The sequence below is a fragment of the Hibiscus syriacus genome, unplaced genomic scaffold, assembly GCF_006381635.1.
Source record: "Hibiscus syriacus cultivar Baekdansim isolate YM2019G1 unplaced genomic scaffold, ASM638163v2 tig00111633_pilon, whole genome shotgun sequence".
Classification (NCBI taxonomy): domain Eukaryota; kingdom Viridiplantae; phylum Streptophyta; class Magnoliopsida; order Malvales; family Malvaceae; genus Hibiscus; species Hibiscus syriacus.
The window spans coordinates 608,586-629,242 of NW_024063139.1; the positions used below are offsets into that span (position 1 = coordinate 608,586).

Below are 20,657 nucleotides of genomic sequence, written 5' to 3' on the forward strand. Positions count from 1 at the left end.
TTTTTTAATAAAAAATACATAACAAATTTAAAATATATATTAATTTTAAACTTTTAGAGGGTGCTTGGTTCAAGGATTGTGTGATTCCCATGGGATGAGAATCCCACATTCCCATGTTTGGTTGGCCGGGAATCTCATTCCCGGTAATGTTTTATTACCAATAGTAGATTTTTTAGGGTATATTACCGGGAATGTTATTACCTCTCTTCCTTTAAGTATTGTAACATTACCGGCGTTTTGGACTAAAATGCCCTTCAATTTTTATTTTTTTTCAAAAATATCATTATTCTGTCATTAAATAATAAAAATTCTACATAGGTTAAATTATAAATTTATCCTTAAATTATTTTAGATTTACAAAAAAAAATCTATAATTAAAATTTTATATAAAGTTTAGGGGTTAAAAAAATTACCTTTTCATTAAATCTTTTTTATATTTTTAATTTTGTAAAAAAATTATATACAACAACAACAACAACAACAACAACAACAAAATCCTATTCCCATATGCAATGGGGTAAGGGGGAGGTAGGGTAGTAGGCTGTCCCCCAACGCCAGGTTGAGAGCAGCTTCCGTGGAAGACCTCCGGCAGTAAAAAAAAATAAAGATAAAATACAATGCATGTTTAAATAAATAAATAAAATACTTATTTGAACAATCTTCATATGCAGTCCTCATATGCACGTCTGTAATGGGAAGTAATCCCTACAAATAAACCCCTGCGTAAAATTATCTACATATAGACAGAAACGTAAGACCCGACCAAAATTATAAATAGGAAACATGAAGAGCAGTATACACAGAATTCAACGATAGCAGACTTCGAGAAGGGATAAAGTCAAATGGGTTAAAACCTAAAACTAATACAACACTACTCCGCTACCTTAGTTCTAGTCCTTCATTAATTCCAATGACAGAAACGTATAAAAAGTATAAGTGATGAAATTACTACAAAAGCATTAAAAGAAGACAAAGATGATACATCCAATGGATGTGACTCGCCCTACTCGACTACCCTGGTCTTAAGTCGTCATAATTTCCTATCAGAGGTCATGTCCTCAGTAAGGGCTAAATCATTCAAATAAGATCTCAAGCAGTCTTCCCATTTCCGCCTTGGTCGACCTCTCATTCTGGTACCGTCGACTGAAATCGACTCTACCCTCTTAACCGCATCCGATGGTTGTCGTCTTTGGACATGCCCAAACCACCGTAGTCTTCCCTCCCTCAATTTTTCGGATACAGGCACCACCCCCAAGGACATCCTAATAGCAGAGTTTGGTGTCATGTCCCATAGAGTCCTACCACATACCCATCGAAACATTCTCATTTCTGCGGCCTCCATCTTCCTTACGTGATCCTTCTTGATAGCCCAACATTCTGATCCATACAACAACGCTGGTCTTATTGCCATTCTATAAAATTTTCCCTTAAGTTTTAGAGGTACCTTCTTGTCACACAAAACTCCAGTAGCAGCCCTCCACTTTAGCCATCCCGCCTTTATACAGTGTGAAACGTCTTCATCTACACCCTCATCTTTACGTATCATAGACCCTAGGTACTTGAAACAATATATAAATATTTTACAATTTGTAATATCATACAAATATATAATAAGAACAATTTGGTCAAATATACATTCTAATAATCTTTTATTCCTTTAACCAAACACGGTAATCTTACATTCCTGCTAAACCAACCAAACACAAAATACAATATTCCCAGTAATCCTATTCCCTGGTAATCTTTTATTCTCACTGGTAATCTTACATTCCGTGAATCAAACACACCCTTAGGGGCATTGCCCTCGTCCCTCGGTCCATCCTTGGCTGAGGTGCCAATTTCATTAAAAAAACCAGTTTTCTAATTTCAAAAATGGTTCAGTAATATAAAACTTACAAGTCAAGAAAAACTGCTTCTTGTCTTTCCCCTATGTAAACCTCAACAGGAAACTCATTCACAACTCGACCGCCCGAAATCTGAAACAACAAGGGAAAGAGATTTCAAATATAATTAGTATGTATAAACACAGAGCAGGGGCATCCAAAAAAAGTGAGTAAAGAAGTTACAAATTTCATGCCCAGGATAGAAGAGCAATAATTACAATAGGAATTCACCACTGGTCGACCATAGGAAGTCAAAACAGTCGTTGTAGATCCGAACCGCATATTAACACTACATATCAATGAAGCACGTTTCGTTAATTACTGTCCTTTATTACGTAATTAAATGTAGCAAAAGGTTGTCGAGTTGTTTGACGGACGATATCTCACGGTGCGTTGGCGTTGCAGATAATTCCATCCAAGTCCACTCCATCCGGCACCGTCCATTGGATCTAAAAATTTGAGTCAAAGAAGAATTACACTCACAGATATATATATATATATATATAGATAGAGATAGAGATAGAGAAGGAGAGATGATACTCGGAAAAAAATTGTTCCCGATTACATTGAGGATGTGGTTGCCGCAAAAACTGCATAAGAAGAAATGAGTTTTCTCATCCAACGGAAAGCTAACGGTGTTTGGAGGTGCCGCCATTGGGAATGGAATGAGGAAGTGGAGGGAAATCTAATTCTAACATCGGTTCCTGCAAACACGGCATAGGAAAGAAGTTATATTTCTCATTTCTCACGCACATATTCAGTTGAAACGAAGAGGCAAGGTGAGATTTCTTGATTACCAGTTATGATCTTTTTTTAAAATGGATTTGAGCAACGAGAGGTTTTTTACTTTCTTTGGTTTTGTTTATATAAACGATATGAGAAGTGAAGCAGATAGCTGAGTTCTTTTCCGTTGTAACCGTTTTTCTTTTTGGCGGGAAATGTGTGCTGATGGGTGCATATTTAGTTTACATAAGAACCCTTCGTTATAAATCACCATTTACTTATTTATGCAACTTAATGTTGTTGGGATAAAGAGAGGCGTATTGAAGGTTTCCTGGAAGAGACATTCAAGATAGCCAAGGCAACAGGGTTACTGGTTTTATGAAATAATCCAAGTTAATTCTACTTACCGTAACAATAGAGGTGCCAGATAATTCATCTTCTACATCTTTTAGTCAAATCAGACACAAGGTTATACACAAATGAACCCAGTGTTCGAAATCGTGCAAAGCTAGTAAATCAAAAAGGCTTGAGAATATGTATGCATACATTCAATTTGAGAAATAACTACGGCGTAATTGCACCCTATCAGAGCCTTGCATGCTAAGATCCAACAGGAGCAACGCCTTTTGCTTTAGATGTAGTAGTTACGGCGGCGGCGGCCGCAGCTGCTGCAGCAGCGGCTGATGCAGCTGGACTTGAACTTGACGATGCTGGTTTGGACTTAGGTTCATTCTGTGATACAATCATCTCTTCACGCTGTTCTTGTTGCCGTTGCTGAGAGTTTACCTGTGCAAGCAGAGCCTTAATCTGAGCTCCTGTGAGTGTCTCATGCTCAAGCAATGCGTTGGCAAGCGCATGATGTTCTTTGCTGTAGGTAGTGAGGATGGTTTTTGCATTGTTATAAGCCCTTTCCATTAAGTACTTCACTTCTTTCTCTATAATATGCCTAGTCTCCGAGCTCAAGCTCTGACCATCATCATTATAAGAATGCGTAGGAGTCTCACTTCTTTACTCATGCCATACTTCGTAACCATAGATCTGGATAATTTAGTTGTTTTCTCAAGATCAGAGCAAGGACCAGAAGTGACTTCATTTTCTCCAAAGATGAGCTCTTCTGCAACCCACCCACCCAAGGCAACATCAAGCCTCGCAAGCATCTGTTTTCGGGAGAAGCTTGTTTGATCCACATCAGGTAACTGGGACACCATGCCAAGAGCCATCCCTCGAGGGACTATTGTTGCTTTGTGAACAGGAAGTGCCCCATCCGTATGGATAACAACAAGGGCATGGCCAGCCTCATGGAAAGCTGTCAATTTTTGTGACTCTTCAGAAATGACAGCCGACTTACGTTCACTGCCCAATATGATCTTGTCCTTTTCATACTCCAGATCAGCCATTATCACATCTTTAGCACCATGCATTGTAGCAATCACATCATCAACATTGACAAGATTTGCAAGATCAGCACCGGAGAATCCAGGAGTACTTCTAGCAATGATCATCAAATCAACATCAATGTTCCTCCATGATCCGGGTGTCCTCACAGTCTGGCACCGGGATATTGTCATTTCTTCTCAATCTTCGTCACTCCACATAATCCAAAGTAAGCATGTTTCTGGCAGCTACAACATCCATCCAGAATATTTTCTTCTATGAAACGACTGATTTCTTGATCATCTTCTTATAACTGTCACAGTGATACCCAAACTCTGATCTAGCAAGTCCATATGTTATTGGGACAAACTGACGTGCCTCATACTGTCTAAGTGCTAACAATGGAGCATACCCAACTGCATCCCAAAGTCCAAGTAAGGTCATAGTGTCAGAATCCCCACATCGGAAAAGAACGTCACCGAGGAACAACCAGGGGGCTCTCTAGGTAATATCCCGATCCTGAAGATGTGTAAAGACTTTCATCCACTTTTCCTTTGTAGTGCCTTCATGTCATTTCATAGTGATGAACTCTTCCAAAGGTGAATAGGTGGTGCTAAATCGGCGGTAGGCGTTAGTCTTCCAGAAGTGACTGTGAATCCATACTTGAAGGAGCTGAACACACCCAATGAACCTTCCTCCACCAGTTCTTCTGCAATGGTTGAGAGATCGAAATGTTTCGGCTAAGATGGTCGGTGCTGGGTTGACTCTCTTCGGAAGTTGTTCAAACAGCTCTACCACAGCAGCATCAATGTATCCCAAAGTCTTCGGAAATATAATCAGACCATACAGACCCAGTGCAAAAATACCTTCCACTCATTGGGATAGTTCTTCATCAGTTGCTTGATATGAAGCCAAGCATTCCTTTCCCACTGCATTTCCATCAAGTCCGGTCAATTACCTATTTTTTGTCAACCCCGAAAACCTTGGCCAATGCATTCTTGAAAGGCTGACTTTTGATGTGTTTAATGTAAGCTCGCTCTAGTTTGATGCTTTCACAGTCCAGCAATGTAGTGTATTCTTCAATGGTGGGTACCATGTCCACCCGATTAAAAGTGAAGCAACTGTATCTCGGGTTCCAGAATTGAACCAAGGCCCTGATCAAGGGCTCATCAGTTTTAACATGAAGGAAAAGTGCAATGTCACTAACCAGCTTTGACACAGCTTCCTTGAAGACTATCTCCCTTTTCCTTCTGGGTCTTCTCGGACCATATTCGTTCCTCGGGGTTTTCAATCTCTTGTATTACAACACCTTTATCCGTTAATTCAGATTATTTTATGTGTAATAAATACCTTTTTAGGGATCAATGGCCTCTTGTTATGATGCAAATACTACAAAACAAACACAAAGGCAAAAAGTTAGCAAACTAATAACAGTAAAAAAATGATGAAAGAAAGCATGAAAAGTAAAAAGAAAAAAACATGGTTAGGGTAAAAATATCCTGGGTTTTGGAATGTGGTTTCGGGGTAGGCTCTAAATCTCCATAGTCTCCCGGTTTAGGTTCTAAAAAATAGTACCCGAGTTCTACTTGTCGGCGCCCCCTTGGGCTTACCAGACCCTTAGTCCTAAACCCATCACAGGCTTGTGTGGACTAAGTTAAACTCGAGAGGACACATTACTTTATGTCTATGCGGTGAATAAATTCACACGAAGACATAAGGTATATAAATCCCGAAGGCTACTTGCTAGGCCTGTGCGGTGAATAAATTCACACTAAGGCGTTTCTTTCACCCCCAGTTAAATAAGGTTCGGTGCTTGGGTTTAGAGCCTTAAGTGAAAAACAAGCTTTGAAGGCTGAAATAATTAGAAAATGATTAGTATAACTATTTACTCGAAAATATAATCAAAAGTAAGCAATAAGGATCGAAATGTTACCTTAAAGTTTAAACTTACCTTTTTCGTTAAAAAGACAACTGAAAATTACCTTAGCCTGACTCACTTACCTGTTTCCCCAACGGAGTCGCCAAGCTGTCGGAACCGTCTTTTGGTTGGGCCGAGAATTAGGCTTCGACTTGGAAAAATGGATTAGGAGTCGCCATCGATCATTTATTTAAAAATAAATAGGTTGACCGGATACCTTATTTCTTACATGATCTGCGTCTTTCTAAAGATGTGTCGGATTCGGGAGTCGGTTACAGTCAAAGAAGGGTTAGTACCCTTGAACTGCCCTTTCGGTACTACGTAATTTTCAGTTTTCTTTATTAAGAAAATTGTAAATTTAAAATTCAAAGGTAAAATAACGATCCAGATTTCTTACCTTAGACTGGTTTGAAAGTGTACCCTTAAAAGTCAAAAGATGTGTTAGATAGAAAAAAATGAAGAAAAATAATAAATGAAGTAAAGAATGAATGAAATAAAATAAAATAATGAAAAATACGAAAAGGGAAAACAAAAGAAAAGATAAAACTAATAAAATAAATAAAAAAATGAAGGAAAAATAATAACAAAACAATATAACAACTACATAAAAAATACTAAGATAATGCAAATAAATAAATAAACAAAACAAATATAAGGGAGATAAAAATAAATAAAAATAAATAAATAAACAAGAAAAAAGAAATATATATAAAAAAGTAAAAATAGAAAGATAATAAAAATAATAAAATAATAATAACAATAAGAAAAAAGGTAATATAATATAAATAAATAGAAAACTAAAAATATAGAAATATAGAAAATAAAATAGAAAATATAATTAAATATGTATATATAAACTATAATGATAAAATATATAATAGTAATTAAACGTAATATATATATATATAAGAAATATGAAAAATAAATAAATGAAAATTAAAAACTAAAATGCAAATTGAATCGGGGACTAAATCAAAAGAAAATCAAAGTCAGAGGCCATTTCAAAAACAAATTCGGGATAAAAATTAAATATTTCAAAATCAGGGGGACTGAACTACGATTTTCCATTTGTGCTTAAAAAACATACGAGTTACGTATAATATGGGTTGGGTCGGTCATCGGGTCTAATGGGCTTAATATATAAGCCAATTGTTTTTTGAAATATTTCATTTGCTTTATTCTCTCAAACAAAAAGCCCCTCCCCTCTTATTTTCCTCTCATCTGTTCATTAATGGATGAACAGTCGCCTGGGTTCTTGATGAACGGTCGCATGGTTTCTTGATGAACCCAGAATCCGACCACCGCAGAACCGCCTCGCCGTCGCCGTTGATCGACACCGGCCTCCAGTAATCGACGGCGATTTTTTTTTTTAAACTTCTCTTCTCTTTTTTTAGAAAACCAAAAGTGTTTTTAAAAATAGGCCTCCGGGGATGTAGATCTTAAAAACAAATCTCAAAAAATTCCCCCATGGATCCTTGGTCGAACCCTCCTTAGGGTTTTTGTGTAACCGAATGGCAAAAGCAAACCTCATTGAAGCCACATACATGCAAAAAAATCCAAAAAGGTATGAACTTTTTACCTTTCTTTTCGAAATATTGCAAGAAACCTTCAATTGTTCTGAGCCTTGGTGTAATTTCTCTTGTTATTTCGTATGAAATCGTAGTAATACAAATGGTCGATTGCATGTCTATTTATACACAAAGTGTATACTATTTTTAGCCTAGATTGAGTCCTAACCGAGCTCTACTGTGGTTGTTTTGGGTTTGTTGGTGATGAGGTTACGTGTGCTTCCCTTGTGCCGGAGTATTCGAGGTTGATCGAAATAAATGATCGGTTAGAGAGTCCTTGCGCATGAGGGTTGCAACGCTGGTGGACTTCAAACAAGGAACAGTGCTAGGGTTTCTAGAAACCCCTGGGTGCTTGGGTTTGGCTTGGAGCGGGCTAGCTGACGGGTCACGTGATTGGACCTTGTTTGGGCCACTGTTGGACTGTTTTATTTTATTTTGGGGACTGTAAAATGTAAAATAGAAAAAATAAATAATAAATAATAATATATATGTTTATTATAATATATGTATATATATGTAACACATAAATAGATGAAATGTGGGTGTCTACAACTATTAAAAATGATCTCTTGCTATTCATTGTGTTTGAAACTAATCATTTCTCGTTAAAAAATTAATTTCAATTTGAGTTGAACATTAACATGTTAGTTATGAATTGTCCGTCCAGCTCAGTTGGTAGAGCGCAAGGCTCTTAACCTTGTGGTCGTGGGATCGAGTCCCACGGTGGGCAATTCATAATTCTGACTGCCGGAGGTCTTCCACGGAAGCTGCTCTCAACCTGGCGTTGGGGGCAGCCTACTACCTTACCTCCCCCTCACCCCCATTACATATGGGAATAGGGTCAGCTAATTTATTAACATGTTAATTATGATATGACATAATCTGATCCTAAAATCTCAAATGATTATCGTTTCCCAGTCAATAGGTTAACATATAACACAAACTGTTATTATTTTTAACGAAAAATGATGAGTTTGGAACACAATGAACAATCAGATAACCGTTTTACAATTTTTAATTGTCGAGATACTCAACAAAACATCTTATAACTAAAAGATCATTTTATATCTTTTAATAGTCAAACAACTCAACAAAATAATGTCCTATAATCTTTAAATAGATTGATTATATTTTTTAAGTCAAATTGGTTTTAAATTCAATGTTTAATCGAACTTAAATTAAACATCAATTAGATATTAAATCAAATCAGAGAAGACCGGTATTTAGAATCAACTCGACTATTCATCTTATGTAAGAGTGATTTAAACAAGAAAAGATATATGGTAGCTATAATCTTATTTATTTTTGTTTAAATTTTAAAATTTCAAACTCTAAACTTTATATATGACTCGTGACATTTAAATAAATAAAATCATTGAATATATATTTTACACATATATCATTTTTTATAAATAATTTAGATATTTTATATGCATTAAAAATCACATGAAACTTGGGTTTTGTAATACTTGTATGTGTATATATTGGAAAATTCTTTTAACAAAGCCCAAAGAAAACTGATCCAGTAAAAAAAAACTACCTGAACCCTTCTTTCAAATCAAGTTACTTCAGACCAACCCAAATTATTATCTGTTAATAAAAACTATTAATTTAGATTTGATTATAAGATATATGCCAGTTTAAAGTATTTGTTTAATACAAAGACAAAGACCCAGCTTTTGGATTGGACTTGATAAAGATTATAAAAATGTTTCGGTTAAAAACAACCTCACTTTTGGGAAGGTTTAAGCTTTTACTAAATTCTCCATCTGAGCTGGCCAGCGTGTCTCTTGTCGTGCACGTGATTAATAAATCTGATATCGACAAAACTTAAGGTTGTTTGAATTTGTCACATGCAATTCAGCGTGTCTGAAGTTGATGATGTAAAAGAAACGCATCAGATAAATCAACATCAACATTTCATCCACTTGGCAATTCTTTATTGCTAATTGCAAATTCAACTATCATATGATGTTGGGAAATAAACCAAGTATAAGTAATTTTCCTATAACCAGATTAGTGAGAATGCAAAATAAAAGCGGAAAAATAAAATCCCCAAAATTGATAACGGAGTTCAGCCAATTGTGCTTACTTCTCCGGACTGCTGCAGATCTTTTACTAAGAGAGAAAATTTACATGTGTTTACAAAACACTCACTACTCACAAGAAAACTCTCTAGTATTGGAGAAAGAAATGATTTTTGGGATGGTTTTGAAGCTAAATGAGCTAGGGTATTTATAGTTGAAACTTAAGGACTTAATCTTGTAAATACCCTAAAACCTAGGGATTAATTGTGATTATCCCATTATCATTTTTCAACAAACATCTACCAAACTTTGAAAAACTATTTTTCAAAGAAACATTTACCAAACTTTGAAAACCATTTTCAAAGAAACATTTACCAAACTTTGAAAACCATTTTTTCAAAGTTGGTTACCAAACTTGAAAACCATTTTAATACTTTCAACAATCTCCCACTTGAAGACTGATTTTAATCTGTCTTCACACCTCGATCAATGCAACAACTTTTCTAGTCTTGTTACTCTAGCATGCCAACTGAAGTTGAACACAACTTCAGTTTGTCTGTAGTCACCATCTTTGTCAACATATCTGTCGAATTTTGAGCTCCACTGATCTTTTCAAGTTTCAAAATCTCATCTTCCATAAGAGACCGGATAAAATGATATCGCAATTGTATGTGCTTTGTTCTGGAATGAAAAGACGGATTCTTTGCTAGATGTATAGCACTTTGACTGTCGCAATACAAGACATTGTTTTCTTGTTTCTTGCTTAACTCTTCCAAGAAACTTTGGAGCCAAACTATCTCCTTGCTAGCTTCCGTAACAGCGACATATTCTGCTTCAGTTGTGGAGAGAGCAACTATCTTCTGTAGTTGAGAAAACCAACTCACTGCGGTTCCTCCTAAAGTATAGACATACCCTGTAGTGCTCCTTCTGATGTCAACATTTCCGGCTAAGTCAGCATCTACATAGCCTGTCAGTATCGTATCTCCACCTTTGAAACAAAGTGCTTTGTTTGTGGTACCCCGTAGATATCTGAGGATCCATTTGACTGCTTCCCAGAGTACCTTGCCCGGATTATTCATGTACCTGCTAACAGCTCCCACTGCTTGAGCAATACCTGGTCTGGTACAGACCATGGCATACATCAGACTTCCAATCGCTGAGGCGTACGGCACCTTCACCATGTGTGCACGTTCTTCCTCTGTCTTTGGTGACTGTTCTTTGGAGAGTCTGAAATGAACACCTAAAGGTGTACTTACTGGTTTAGCATCTTGCATGTTGAACCTGGAGAGTACTTTATTGATGTACTCAGCCTGTGATAATATCAAAGTCCCTGACTTTGTGTCTCTCTTGATCCTCATCCCAAGAATCTGCTTTGCAGCGCCCAGATCCTTCATAGCAATCTGTTTTGACAATTTTTGCTTCAAGTTTATAATCTCTTGCATGTTTGAGCCTGCAACGAGCATGTCATCAACGTACAACAATAAAATAATGAAGCTATTGTCGAACATCTTGATGTAGCAACAATGATCTGCTTGGCATCTGGTAAAACCACTGTTACTCATGAAACTATCGAACTTCTTGTTCCACTATCTAGGAGCTTGTTTTAAACCATACAAGCTCTTCTTCAACCTGCATACCAGGTTTTTCTTGTCTGCCTCTATGAAGCCTTCTGGCTGCCTCATATAGATTTCTTCCTCCAAATCACCATGAAGGAAAGCTGTCTTTACATCTAACTGCTCAAGATGTAAATTCTCTGCAGCTACAATTTTCAACACCAATCTGATTGTAGACAGCTTCACGACTGGAGAGAAAATTTCATTGTAGTCAATACCTTCTTTTTGCTGAAAACCTTTGACAACCAATCTCGCTTTGTAGCGTTTGCTCCCATCGTGCTCTTCTTTGATCCTGTAAATCCACTTGTTGTGAAGCGCTTTCTTGCCTGGTGGTAATTCAGCTAATTCCCACGTCTGATTTGACAAAAGCGAGTCCATCTCATCTTTCATGGAAAACTCCCACTTGACTGAATCCTCCACTTGCATTGCTTCATCATAGCACTCTGGTTCACCATTGTCAGTCAATAACAAGTAGTGCAAAGAAGGAGAATACCGTTGGGTTAGTTTAGGAATTCTGGAGGAGCGTCTTAGTTCTGGTGTGCCTCGTTCTTCTGGAACTGCTTCAGGACTGATCTGAACATCATTTCCAGAAATCTCTTCAAACTCAACAAATTCCTTTGTTTCAGCTTTGGTATTGGAGCTGCTTGATTCTACAGTTGACATGTCTTTGTACATCACATTCTCATTGAAAATGACATCTCTGCTTCTAATGATCTTCCGATTTTCATAGTCCCAAAATCGGTAACCGAACTCATCACCGCCGTAACCAACAAAGGCACATTTGTTGGACTTAGCATCAAGTTTACTTCTTTCAGCAGAGTCTATGTGTACATAAGAAATACAACCAAACACTCTTAAGTGTGAAAGGTTTATTTCTTTCTTGCTCCAAACTTCCTCTGTTATTCTGCCATCCAAAGGAACTGAGAGCCCACGGTTGATCAGGTAAGCTGCAGTGTTAATAGCTTCAGCCCATAGAAATTTGGGCAATCCGGCATGTATCCTCATGCTTCTGGCACGTTTATTCAGAGTTCTGTTCATGCGCTCTGCTACGCCATTCTGCTGCGGTGTCATGGGAACTGTTGTCTCCATCTTGATCCCATTGTTTGCACAAAAATCTCTGAATCTCTTATTTATGTACTCTCCTCCATTGTCAGACCTCAACCGCTTGACTTTCATACCATTCTCATTTTCCACCATGGCCTTCCATTTTCTGAAGGTATCAAAGACTTCTGATTTTTTCTTCAGAAAATAAACCCACACCTTCCTTGTAGAATCATCGATGAAGGTGACATAATATAATGAGCCTGCAAGAGATAGAACTGGAGATGGTCCCCATACATCAGTATGAACTAACTCTAACTTTTCAGCCTTGGGTGTCTTACCAATCTTTGCAAAGCTGACTTTCTTTTGTTTGCCAAAGATGCAATCCTCGCATAGTCCGACATCTACATTCTTTAGATCCGGCAGCTTCCCCTTTGACAAAAGTGTCTTCATCCCTTTCTCGCTCATATGGCCAAGCCTTTGGTGCCATAGGTTTGATTTTCCATCAGCATCTGCTACTGCAATGATATTCTCTAAATTTGATGTTATATAGAGAGTACCAGTTTTCTTACCACGAGCAATGACGAGTGCTCATTTGGTAATCTTTCATTCACAGCCTGAAAAGGTTGTGCTAAATCCTTCACCATCAAGCTGTCCTACAGAAATCAAATTTCTTTTGAGGCCAGGAATATGTCTCACTCCTTTCAGCGTCCAGGTGGTTTGGTTTGGCAACTTTAGTCGGATGTCTCATTTTCCGACGATCTTTAAGGTTTCATCATCAGCTAGATGAACTTTCCCAAAATCACCACTGACATAATTTTCCATGATTTCTCGGCATGAGGTGGAGTGGAAAGATGCCCCTGAATCTAAGATCCATGATTCAATCGGACTGTTGATGCTTAGAATCATGGCATCACCTGTCTCCTCTGTCACGTTGGTAGATTCCTGTGCGTCGGTATTTTTCTTCAGTGCTCGACAATCTCTTTTAAAGTGACCCTTCTTGCCACAATTATAACAGGTAAAATCTTTCTTTCCCGTTGTGGATTTTCCCCGTCTGGATTTCGATCTGCCATGATTTGAATTACTTTCTGAAGTTCTCCCTCTGGACTCCGTGTGCAAGGCTGAGGAGGTTGATGCTTCACCCGATTCTCTCCGTCGAATTTCTTCGCTCAGTACTAGATCCCGAACATCGTCGAATTTCAATTTACTATTTCCCGATGAGATGCTAACTGCTGTAACAGTAGTATTCCAACTGTCTGGTAGAGATGATAAGAGAATTAAAGCTCGAACTTCATCATCGAATTCAATTTCCACTGAACTCAACTGAGTTGTGATTGTGTTGAGTTCATTTAGGTGTTGTGCCATCGATGCCCCTTCCGTCATCCACAAATTGAATAATCGCCTCATCAAGTGCACTTTGTTTGAGGCTGATGGCTTCTCATATATACTGGAGAGAGCCGCCATAAGACCCGCCGTGGTCTTTTCCTTTGCTATGTTGAAAGCAACATTGTGGGATAACGTCAGTCGGATAACTCCGAGGGCTTGCCTGTCGAGAAGAGCCCAGTCTTCATTCTTCATGCCCTCTGGTTGCTTTCCTAAGAGAGGTTGATATAGATTTTTCTGGTACAGAAAATCTTCAATTTGCATCTTCCAAAAGCCAAAGTCCGCACCATCGAACTTTTCAATTTTCACATTCCCTTCGTCTGCAGCCATCGCTCCCACTCGAATCTGGTTTCGTTTGGATCATTTCTGACAATTCTTGCGAACCACGGTGTATTAGAACACCTCCGTCGACAAATTTGTATCGCCGACAAAATTTTACTATTCACAAAATTCACTATTCACGTGAATAGTAACCTCGCAAAAATTGACAAAATTCACAACCAAAAGCTCTGATTACCAGTTGTTGGGAAATAAACCAAGTACAAGTAATTTCCCTATAACCAGATTAGTGAGAATGCAAAATAAAAGCGGAAAAATAATACCCGAAATTGATAACGGAGTTCATCCAATTGTGCTTACGTCTCCGGACTGCTGCAGATCTTTTACCAAAAGAGAAAATTTACAGGTGTTTACAAAACACTCACTACTCACAAAAAAACTCTCTAGTATTAGGAGAAAGAAATGATTTTTGGGATGGTTTTGAAGCTAAATGAGCTAAGGTATTTATAGTTGAACTTAAGGACTTAATCTTGTAAATACTCTAAAACCTAGGGATTAATTGTGATTATCACATTATCATTTTTCAACAAACATCTATCAAACTTTGAAAAACTATTTTTCAAAGAAACATTTACCAAACTTTGAAAACCATTTTCAAAGAAACATTTACCAAACTTTGAAAACCATTTTTTCAAAGTTGGTTACCAAACTTGAAAACCATTTTAATACTTTCAACATATGAATACTATTTGAAGATTCCCAGGTTGTTCTTGTCCTTAAATGACATCGGGTCCATCTCAGCCTTTCTTGGGGGGGGGGGAACCATGGATAAATCTCTACTTTTATTTGTTGTGTTTTCTTGTTTTCTGCTAATCAATGGAGTCGAAGCTGAAGACTGTGATTATATGACAAAGACAGACAATACGAGGTTCCAATCATTCTAGCCTTTGGTACCAGAAGAGCAGCCTTACAGGACAGCTTATCACTTCCCGCCTCCTAAAAACTGGTTGAATGGTAAGACAAGCTACTGATCTTGTTCTTGGAACTTACATATTTAAAACATTCAATTCTTTGACTGTCATGTGTTTGTTTTCATGTTTCTTTGGTGTCAATTGATTCAACCGATCTGCTTCGATGATGGGACGAAAATGCTGACATTCACTACACAGATCCTAATGGTAAGAAAAGCATTTTCCTGTATCTTTTCCTCATTGTTTAGGCTCGGACTTACTAGTCTGTTCAATTTATTTAAAAATTTGTTCATGTATTTGAAGGATCTGATCACAAAATAACTTTAATACTCGATCCTATGCATCATCTCTTAGATAAGACACATATTTTACAATGATTCGAGGATATGTGTTGAATACTGATATATGTCGAACTTTTCTTTGAAGTCTTTTCGTATATTTGAAAGATCTCGTTGCATCCGATGTCCGAACATGTGTCGGATAGGTGCCGGATACTTTAGGAGAAACGAAAAGTCCGAAACCCGGATGTTAAATCTTCAAAACCAGCGAAATAAGACTAGTAAGTTATTGTTCCATCTGCTGCAGGGCCAATGTACTACATGGGAGTTTATCACTTGTTCTACCAACACAATCCAGACAGTGCATTGTTTGGTGATGGTATGGTGTGGGCACATTCTGCATCATATGATCTTATTAACTGGATCAGTCTAGATCATGCACTTATTCCGTCCAAGCCATTCGATGCCATAAGTTGCTGGTCCGGTTCAGCAACGATCCTTCCGGCGGGGGGATAAACCGATCATTTTATACATCGGCATTGATGCTAACTATAGCCAAGTTCAAAACCTGGAAACACCGAAAAATCCATCCGATCCGTTGCTAATCGAATGGGTCAAATACTCTGGAAACCCTCTAATGACTCCACCAAATGGTGTTAATGGAGATAACTTCAGAGAACCAACAACTGCTTGGCAGGGTCCCGATGGAACCTGGAAAGTAGTCATTGGGGGCTATAGCAATAACCAAGGCATGGCCATACTCTACCAAAGTGAAGATTTTGTTAATTGGACTGTGCATCGAGATCCTCTTTATTTGGCACCAAAACCAATATGTAGGAGTGCCCGGACTTCTTTCCCGTGTCGATAAACAGCACCAATTGGGTCGACACCTCCATTACTAATCCGAGTGTTAGGCATGTCATGAAGGCTAGTATCTATCTCCATGATTATTACATAGTAGGGACTTACGATACTGAGCTGGAAAAGTTCCTTCCAGATGCGGACTTTACGGGAACCAGTTCGGACTTAAGAATTGATTACGAGAAATTCTATGCCTCGAAGACCTTCTTCCACAGTAAGAAGAACCGAAGGATACTATGGGCTTGGGTAAATGAATCCGATAGTTCGGAAGACGATATACAGAAAGGATGGTCCGGGCTTCAGGTGATTGACATTGTATATTCATTGATGCTGCATGACCTATTAGAATCACATTGATCCTTACCGGTTCACGGATAATCCTTTGCAGGCAATTCCGAGGCAAATTTTGTTGAAAAGTCAAAGGCGGATAAATTGGTCCAAGTTGGCACCATGTTTTGGTTGAAAAATGGTATGGAAATATTGTTGTTTTAGTCCCTATACTTTAATATATTAACAAGATTAGTTCTTAAGCTTCAACTATAAATATCCTAACCCATTTAGCTTCAAAATCATCCCAAATCATTCTAGCTTTCTCTCAATACTAGAGAATTTAGAGAGTTTCTTGAGAGTTGTTTTCTCCTTTTTATCAAGAGATAATTGTCAGTGTTTTCTCTTTGTTAGATCAAGAGAAGTTGTAATTCCTATTTTCTCATAGTAAAATTCTTCTATCTTTGCCCGTGGTTTTTACCATATATTATTTAGGGGTTTTCCACGTAAAATTTGTGTATTCTTTATCTTCATTTTTATTTTCTCAAATTATCACTTGCGATTTTGCTATATCCGATAACCGTATTCCGCAACAATTGACATCAGAGCCAGATTTGAATATGTAATATCTACTTATTGTGGTTGCCACCAAAAGGTTGATCCTCCTACATAAGAAAGTAAGAAATTATTATCCATTCTTTGAAGGTTCGAGAGAACTATTCAAGATAGAGAAATAGTGGGAGCTATATGTAATAGAAGCTATGGCAAATAAATTTGATATTGAAAAGTTCAACGGGAGAAATTTCTCATTGTGGAAATTGAAGATGAAGGTCATCCTGATGATAGACGGTTGTCTAGCAGCTATCAGTGAAAGGCCGGCAGATTTCACAGATGACAACAAATGGATCGAAATGGACGAGAATGCTATGACAAACTTTCATCTAGCATTAGCAAATGAAGTATTGTCAAGCATCGAGGAGAAGAATATAACTAAGGAGATATGGGATCATCTCACCAAACTGTACGAGGCCACATCATTACACAATAAAATTTTCCTTAAGAGGAAATTGTACACTTTCCGTATGCCAGAATCTACTCCAGTGACGGAGCACTTAAACACACTAAACACTTTATTTTCTCAGCTTACATGCTTAAGATGTACAATAGGAGAACAAGAACGTGCTGAACTTCTACTTTAAAGTCTACCTGATTCGTATGATCAACTCATCATCAACTTGATAAACAGTAATGTTATCAGTCTAGACTTCGATGACGTTGCAGCTGCTGTTCTACACGAAGAAAATCGGCACAAGAACAAAGAAGACAGAAAAGTAAATCTGCAACAAGCTGAAGCGTTAATAACGATGAGAGGGAGATCAACAAAACGTGGCCAAAGTAGCAGTCACAAACATGGTAGATCAAAGTCGAGAACCAAGAAGAATTTAAAGTGTTACAATTGTGGAAAGAATGGTCACTTGAAGAAGGATTGTTGGAGTCTAGGTAAAAACTCCAATCCACAAGGCAATACAGTAAACACTTTAGATGATGGAGATGCTCTATGTTGTGAAGCGTCAACCACTATGGAAGGTAGAAAAAGATTTGCATATATATGGCTCATTGATTCGGGAGCAACATATCACATGACCTCAAGAAGAGAATGATTTCATCATTATGAACCTGTCTCAGGAGGATCTGTGTATAGTTGTAATGATCATACCTTAGAGTATCGTATGCATCGGCAGTGGAAAATTTAATGTTCGCTATGATATGCACAATACCAGACATTGCACAAGCAGTGAGAGTGGTTAGTCGGTACATGGCGAATCCAGGCAAAGAGCATTAGAATACAACAAAGAGGTACATGGTAGAAAGAATGGTGTGAAGATATTATTGTTCCAATCAAATCATCAAGTGAGAGATTGTTGAAAAGTCAAAGTAGAAATTGTTGAAAAATATTTGGCAATCGGCGGCTAAATTGGTCCAATTTGGCAGCATGTTTTGGTTGAAAAATAGCATGGGAAAATTGTTCTTTAGTCCCTGTACTTTAGGATATTTATAAGATTAGTCCTTAAGCTTCAACTATAAATACCCTAACCCATTTAGCTTCAAAACCATCCCAAATCATTATAATTTTCTCCCAATACTAGAGAATTTAGATAGTTTCTTGAGAGTTGTTTTCTCCTTTTTTATCAAGAGATAATTGTCATTGTTTTCTCCTTGTTAGATCGAGAGAAGTTGTAATTTCTATTTTTTCATAGTGAAATTCTTCTATCTTTGCCCGTGGTTTTTACCTTATATTATTTAGGGTTTTTCACGTAAAATTTGTGTCTTCTTTATCTTCATTTTTATTTTCTTAAATTATCAGTTGCGATTTTGCTCTATCCGATAGCTGTATTCCGCAATAGATTTGGCTTGATAGAACCGGAAAGCAATTAGTGCAGTGGCCAGTGGAAGAACTCAACTGTCTACGTGACAATCAAGTTCATCTTAATGGCAAGCAACTCGAAAGCGGATCGGTTTTTGAAGTTTCGGGCATCACTGCTTCACAGGTGAGTTAGAGCTCTATTGTTGTATATTAATCACCATCATATAGCTATGCTTTGGTTTACCATTTGTATTTGAATTGCATTATCATAATGACAATTTTCTCACATTGTTCGAAGGCCGATATAGGAATGATGTTCGAATTGCCCGAACTAGAAGAGGCAGAGTTCATGGATACCAGTTTGGCTGATCCCCAACTAATCTACGACAGACAAGATTCTTCAGTCACAGGAAAATACGGACCATTTGGTTTATTAGCTTTGGCAACTATGGAGTTAACCGAACGAATTTTCTTTAGGATTTTCCGTGGTGATAATGGATATGTAGTACTTATGTGCAGTGAGCAGAAGAGGTTGGCTACTGCTTCTTTCCAGAATTATGCACAGTTGTGCAATAAGTCATCCACATTAATTCCATTCAATGATTAAACATTGTTGTTCACAGGTCTTCGTTGCAAGACAACTTAGATAAAACCACATACGGAGCCATTGAAGACATCGATCCACGCCGGGAAATGATTTCACTACGAACCTTGGTGCGTCGATTCGTGGCGCCGAGGATTTCTTGAGAAATAAGTAAGCAAGGTGGCCCCTTGTATATGTATAGGAAATTACAGTTACAATTGCAATGGTTATTAATGAATGATAATTCAATTTCTGGGGAATTCGGATGAACTCGAAACTTAATCGATCTGATCATAAATTCGTATCTAAAAAATAACATTTGACGAGCATGAGATTCAAATCTTTTTATATCGAAAAAAGGGGCCTAAACCCAAAATTGGGGTCGATGATTAGGTGTGCAAAATGGACAAATAATATATAAAAATACATACATGATGTAGGCAAAAGTGGGAAGTGGGAACCCCATTGAGAAGCCAAAGCAAACCCATGGCAAAAAGGAACCAAGGTGGTGATGAAATGATAAAAGTTGCTCCTAAAAGATTCTTATTTCCCCCCCAAACTTTTAGACCTTAAACCTTATGTTGGTAATGCTCAATCCCACATAGTGTTGGAAACACTATTGGGAATGGTATTTAAGGCTTGACATTCCACTTCCTTGTTGAGTGATAGAGAACAAGGGGGGCTCTCGCGCACCGCCGCCGCCGTCCGTCCGTCTCGTCTCGTCTCGGCTCGTGGTCGTGGTCGTGGTCGTGGTCGAGGTCGAGGTCGAGGTCGTGGTCGTGGTCGTGGTCGTGGTCGTGGTCGTGGTCGTGGTCGTGGTCGTGGTCGTGGTCGTGGTCGTGGTCGTGGTCGTGGTCGTGGTAATACGTGTCTTCGACACGTCCGCGCGGATACTATCTTTTTAGAGAAAATTCTTGAGGAATTTCTCTTTGAAAGAAACAAATGGAAAATGTGAAAGATATCAACTGATATTTATAGGCTGCTGAGGACTGTTTGAATTTCAAATAATAACAGCTGAATTATTATTTTTTATCAGAAATTAAACAGTTTATTCCTAAATTAAATCAGAAACGTTAAGATGTACCTGGACTGATTTACAGCTTTGTACAGAGGAGACAAGCTGTTAATATCAGGAGTTACAGGAGTTATTTGATTTAATTCCAGGGGTTACATGATATAATTTCGGGAGTTATAACAGCTGAATAATGATACAATGAACCTGGACTATTTCTGAGTCAGGTTCATCTAGACGTTTCAGCTGTTACAAATAAGAGGTTTAATCCTGAAATTTTATGGACGATTTTAACCCTATTTCTAGCCTATAAATAGAGAGCTATATTCAGCTTCTCAACTCACTCCAAAACATTTTACAATTCACTTACAAAGTGTTTTCTAAAGTTCTCTCCGTGAGTTCTCTCTGAGTGCTTTCCGATCAGAAGTACAATACCACCAGCAGTCCACTCCGGTTTCGGGTGTACGGAATTTGGAGCGACCGTGTTAACCTCGGGGGACGGTCCGCCTAC

At 37.8% G+C, this 20,657-nt stretch overlaps 1 protein-coding gene, 1 non-coding gene and 1 pseudogene across 2 annotated transcripts; 2 read left to right on the forward strand and 1 right to left on the reverse strand.

The window, feature by feature from the left end:
* Positions 1-3,206: 3,206 nt before the first annotated feature.
* LOC120166227 (ATP-dependent zinc metalloprotease FTSH 4, mitochondrial-like) lies at positions 3,207-4,174 on the reverse strand. Its single transcript, XM_039175540.1, has 2 exons — positions 3,638-4,174; positions 3,207-3,572 (listed from the first exon to the last, which is right to left on the reverse strand). Exons 1-2 carry the CDS (start codon positions 4,172-4,174, stop codon positions 3,207-3,209), a joined length of 903 nt encoding a protein of 300 aa, XP_039031471.1.
* Positions 4,175-8,123: 3,949 nt separating this feature from the next.
* TRNAK-CUU lies at positions 8,124-8,196 on the forward strand. Its single transcript has one exon. It is a non-coding gene; the product is annotated as a tRNA-Lys (tRNA).
* A 6,437-nt stretch (positions 8,197-14,633) lies between these two features.
* On the forward strand, positions 14,634-19,646 carry LOC120166230 (annotated as a pseudogene).
* The last annotated feature ends 1,011 nt before the right edge of the window (positions 19,647-20,657 follow it).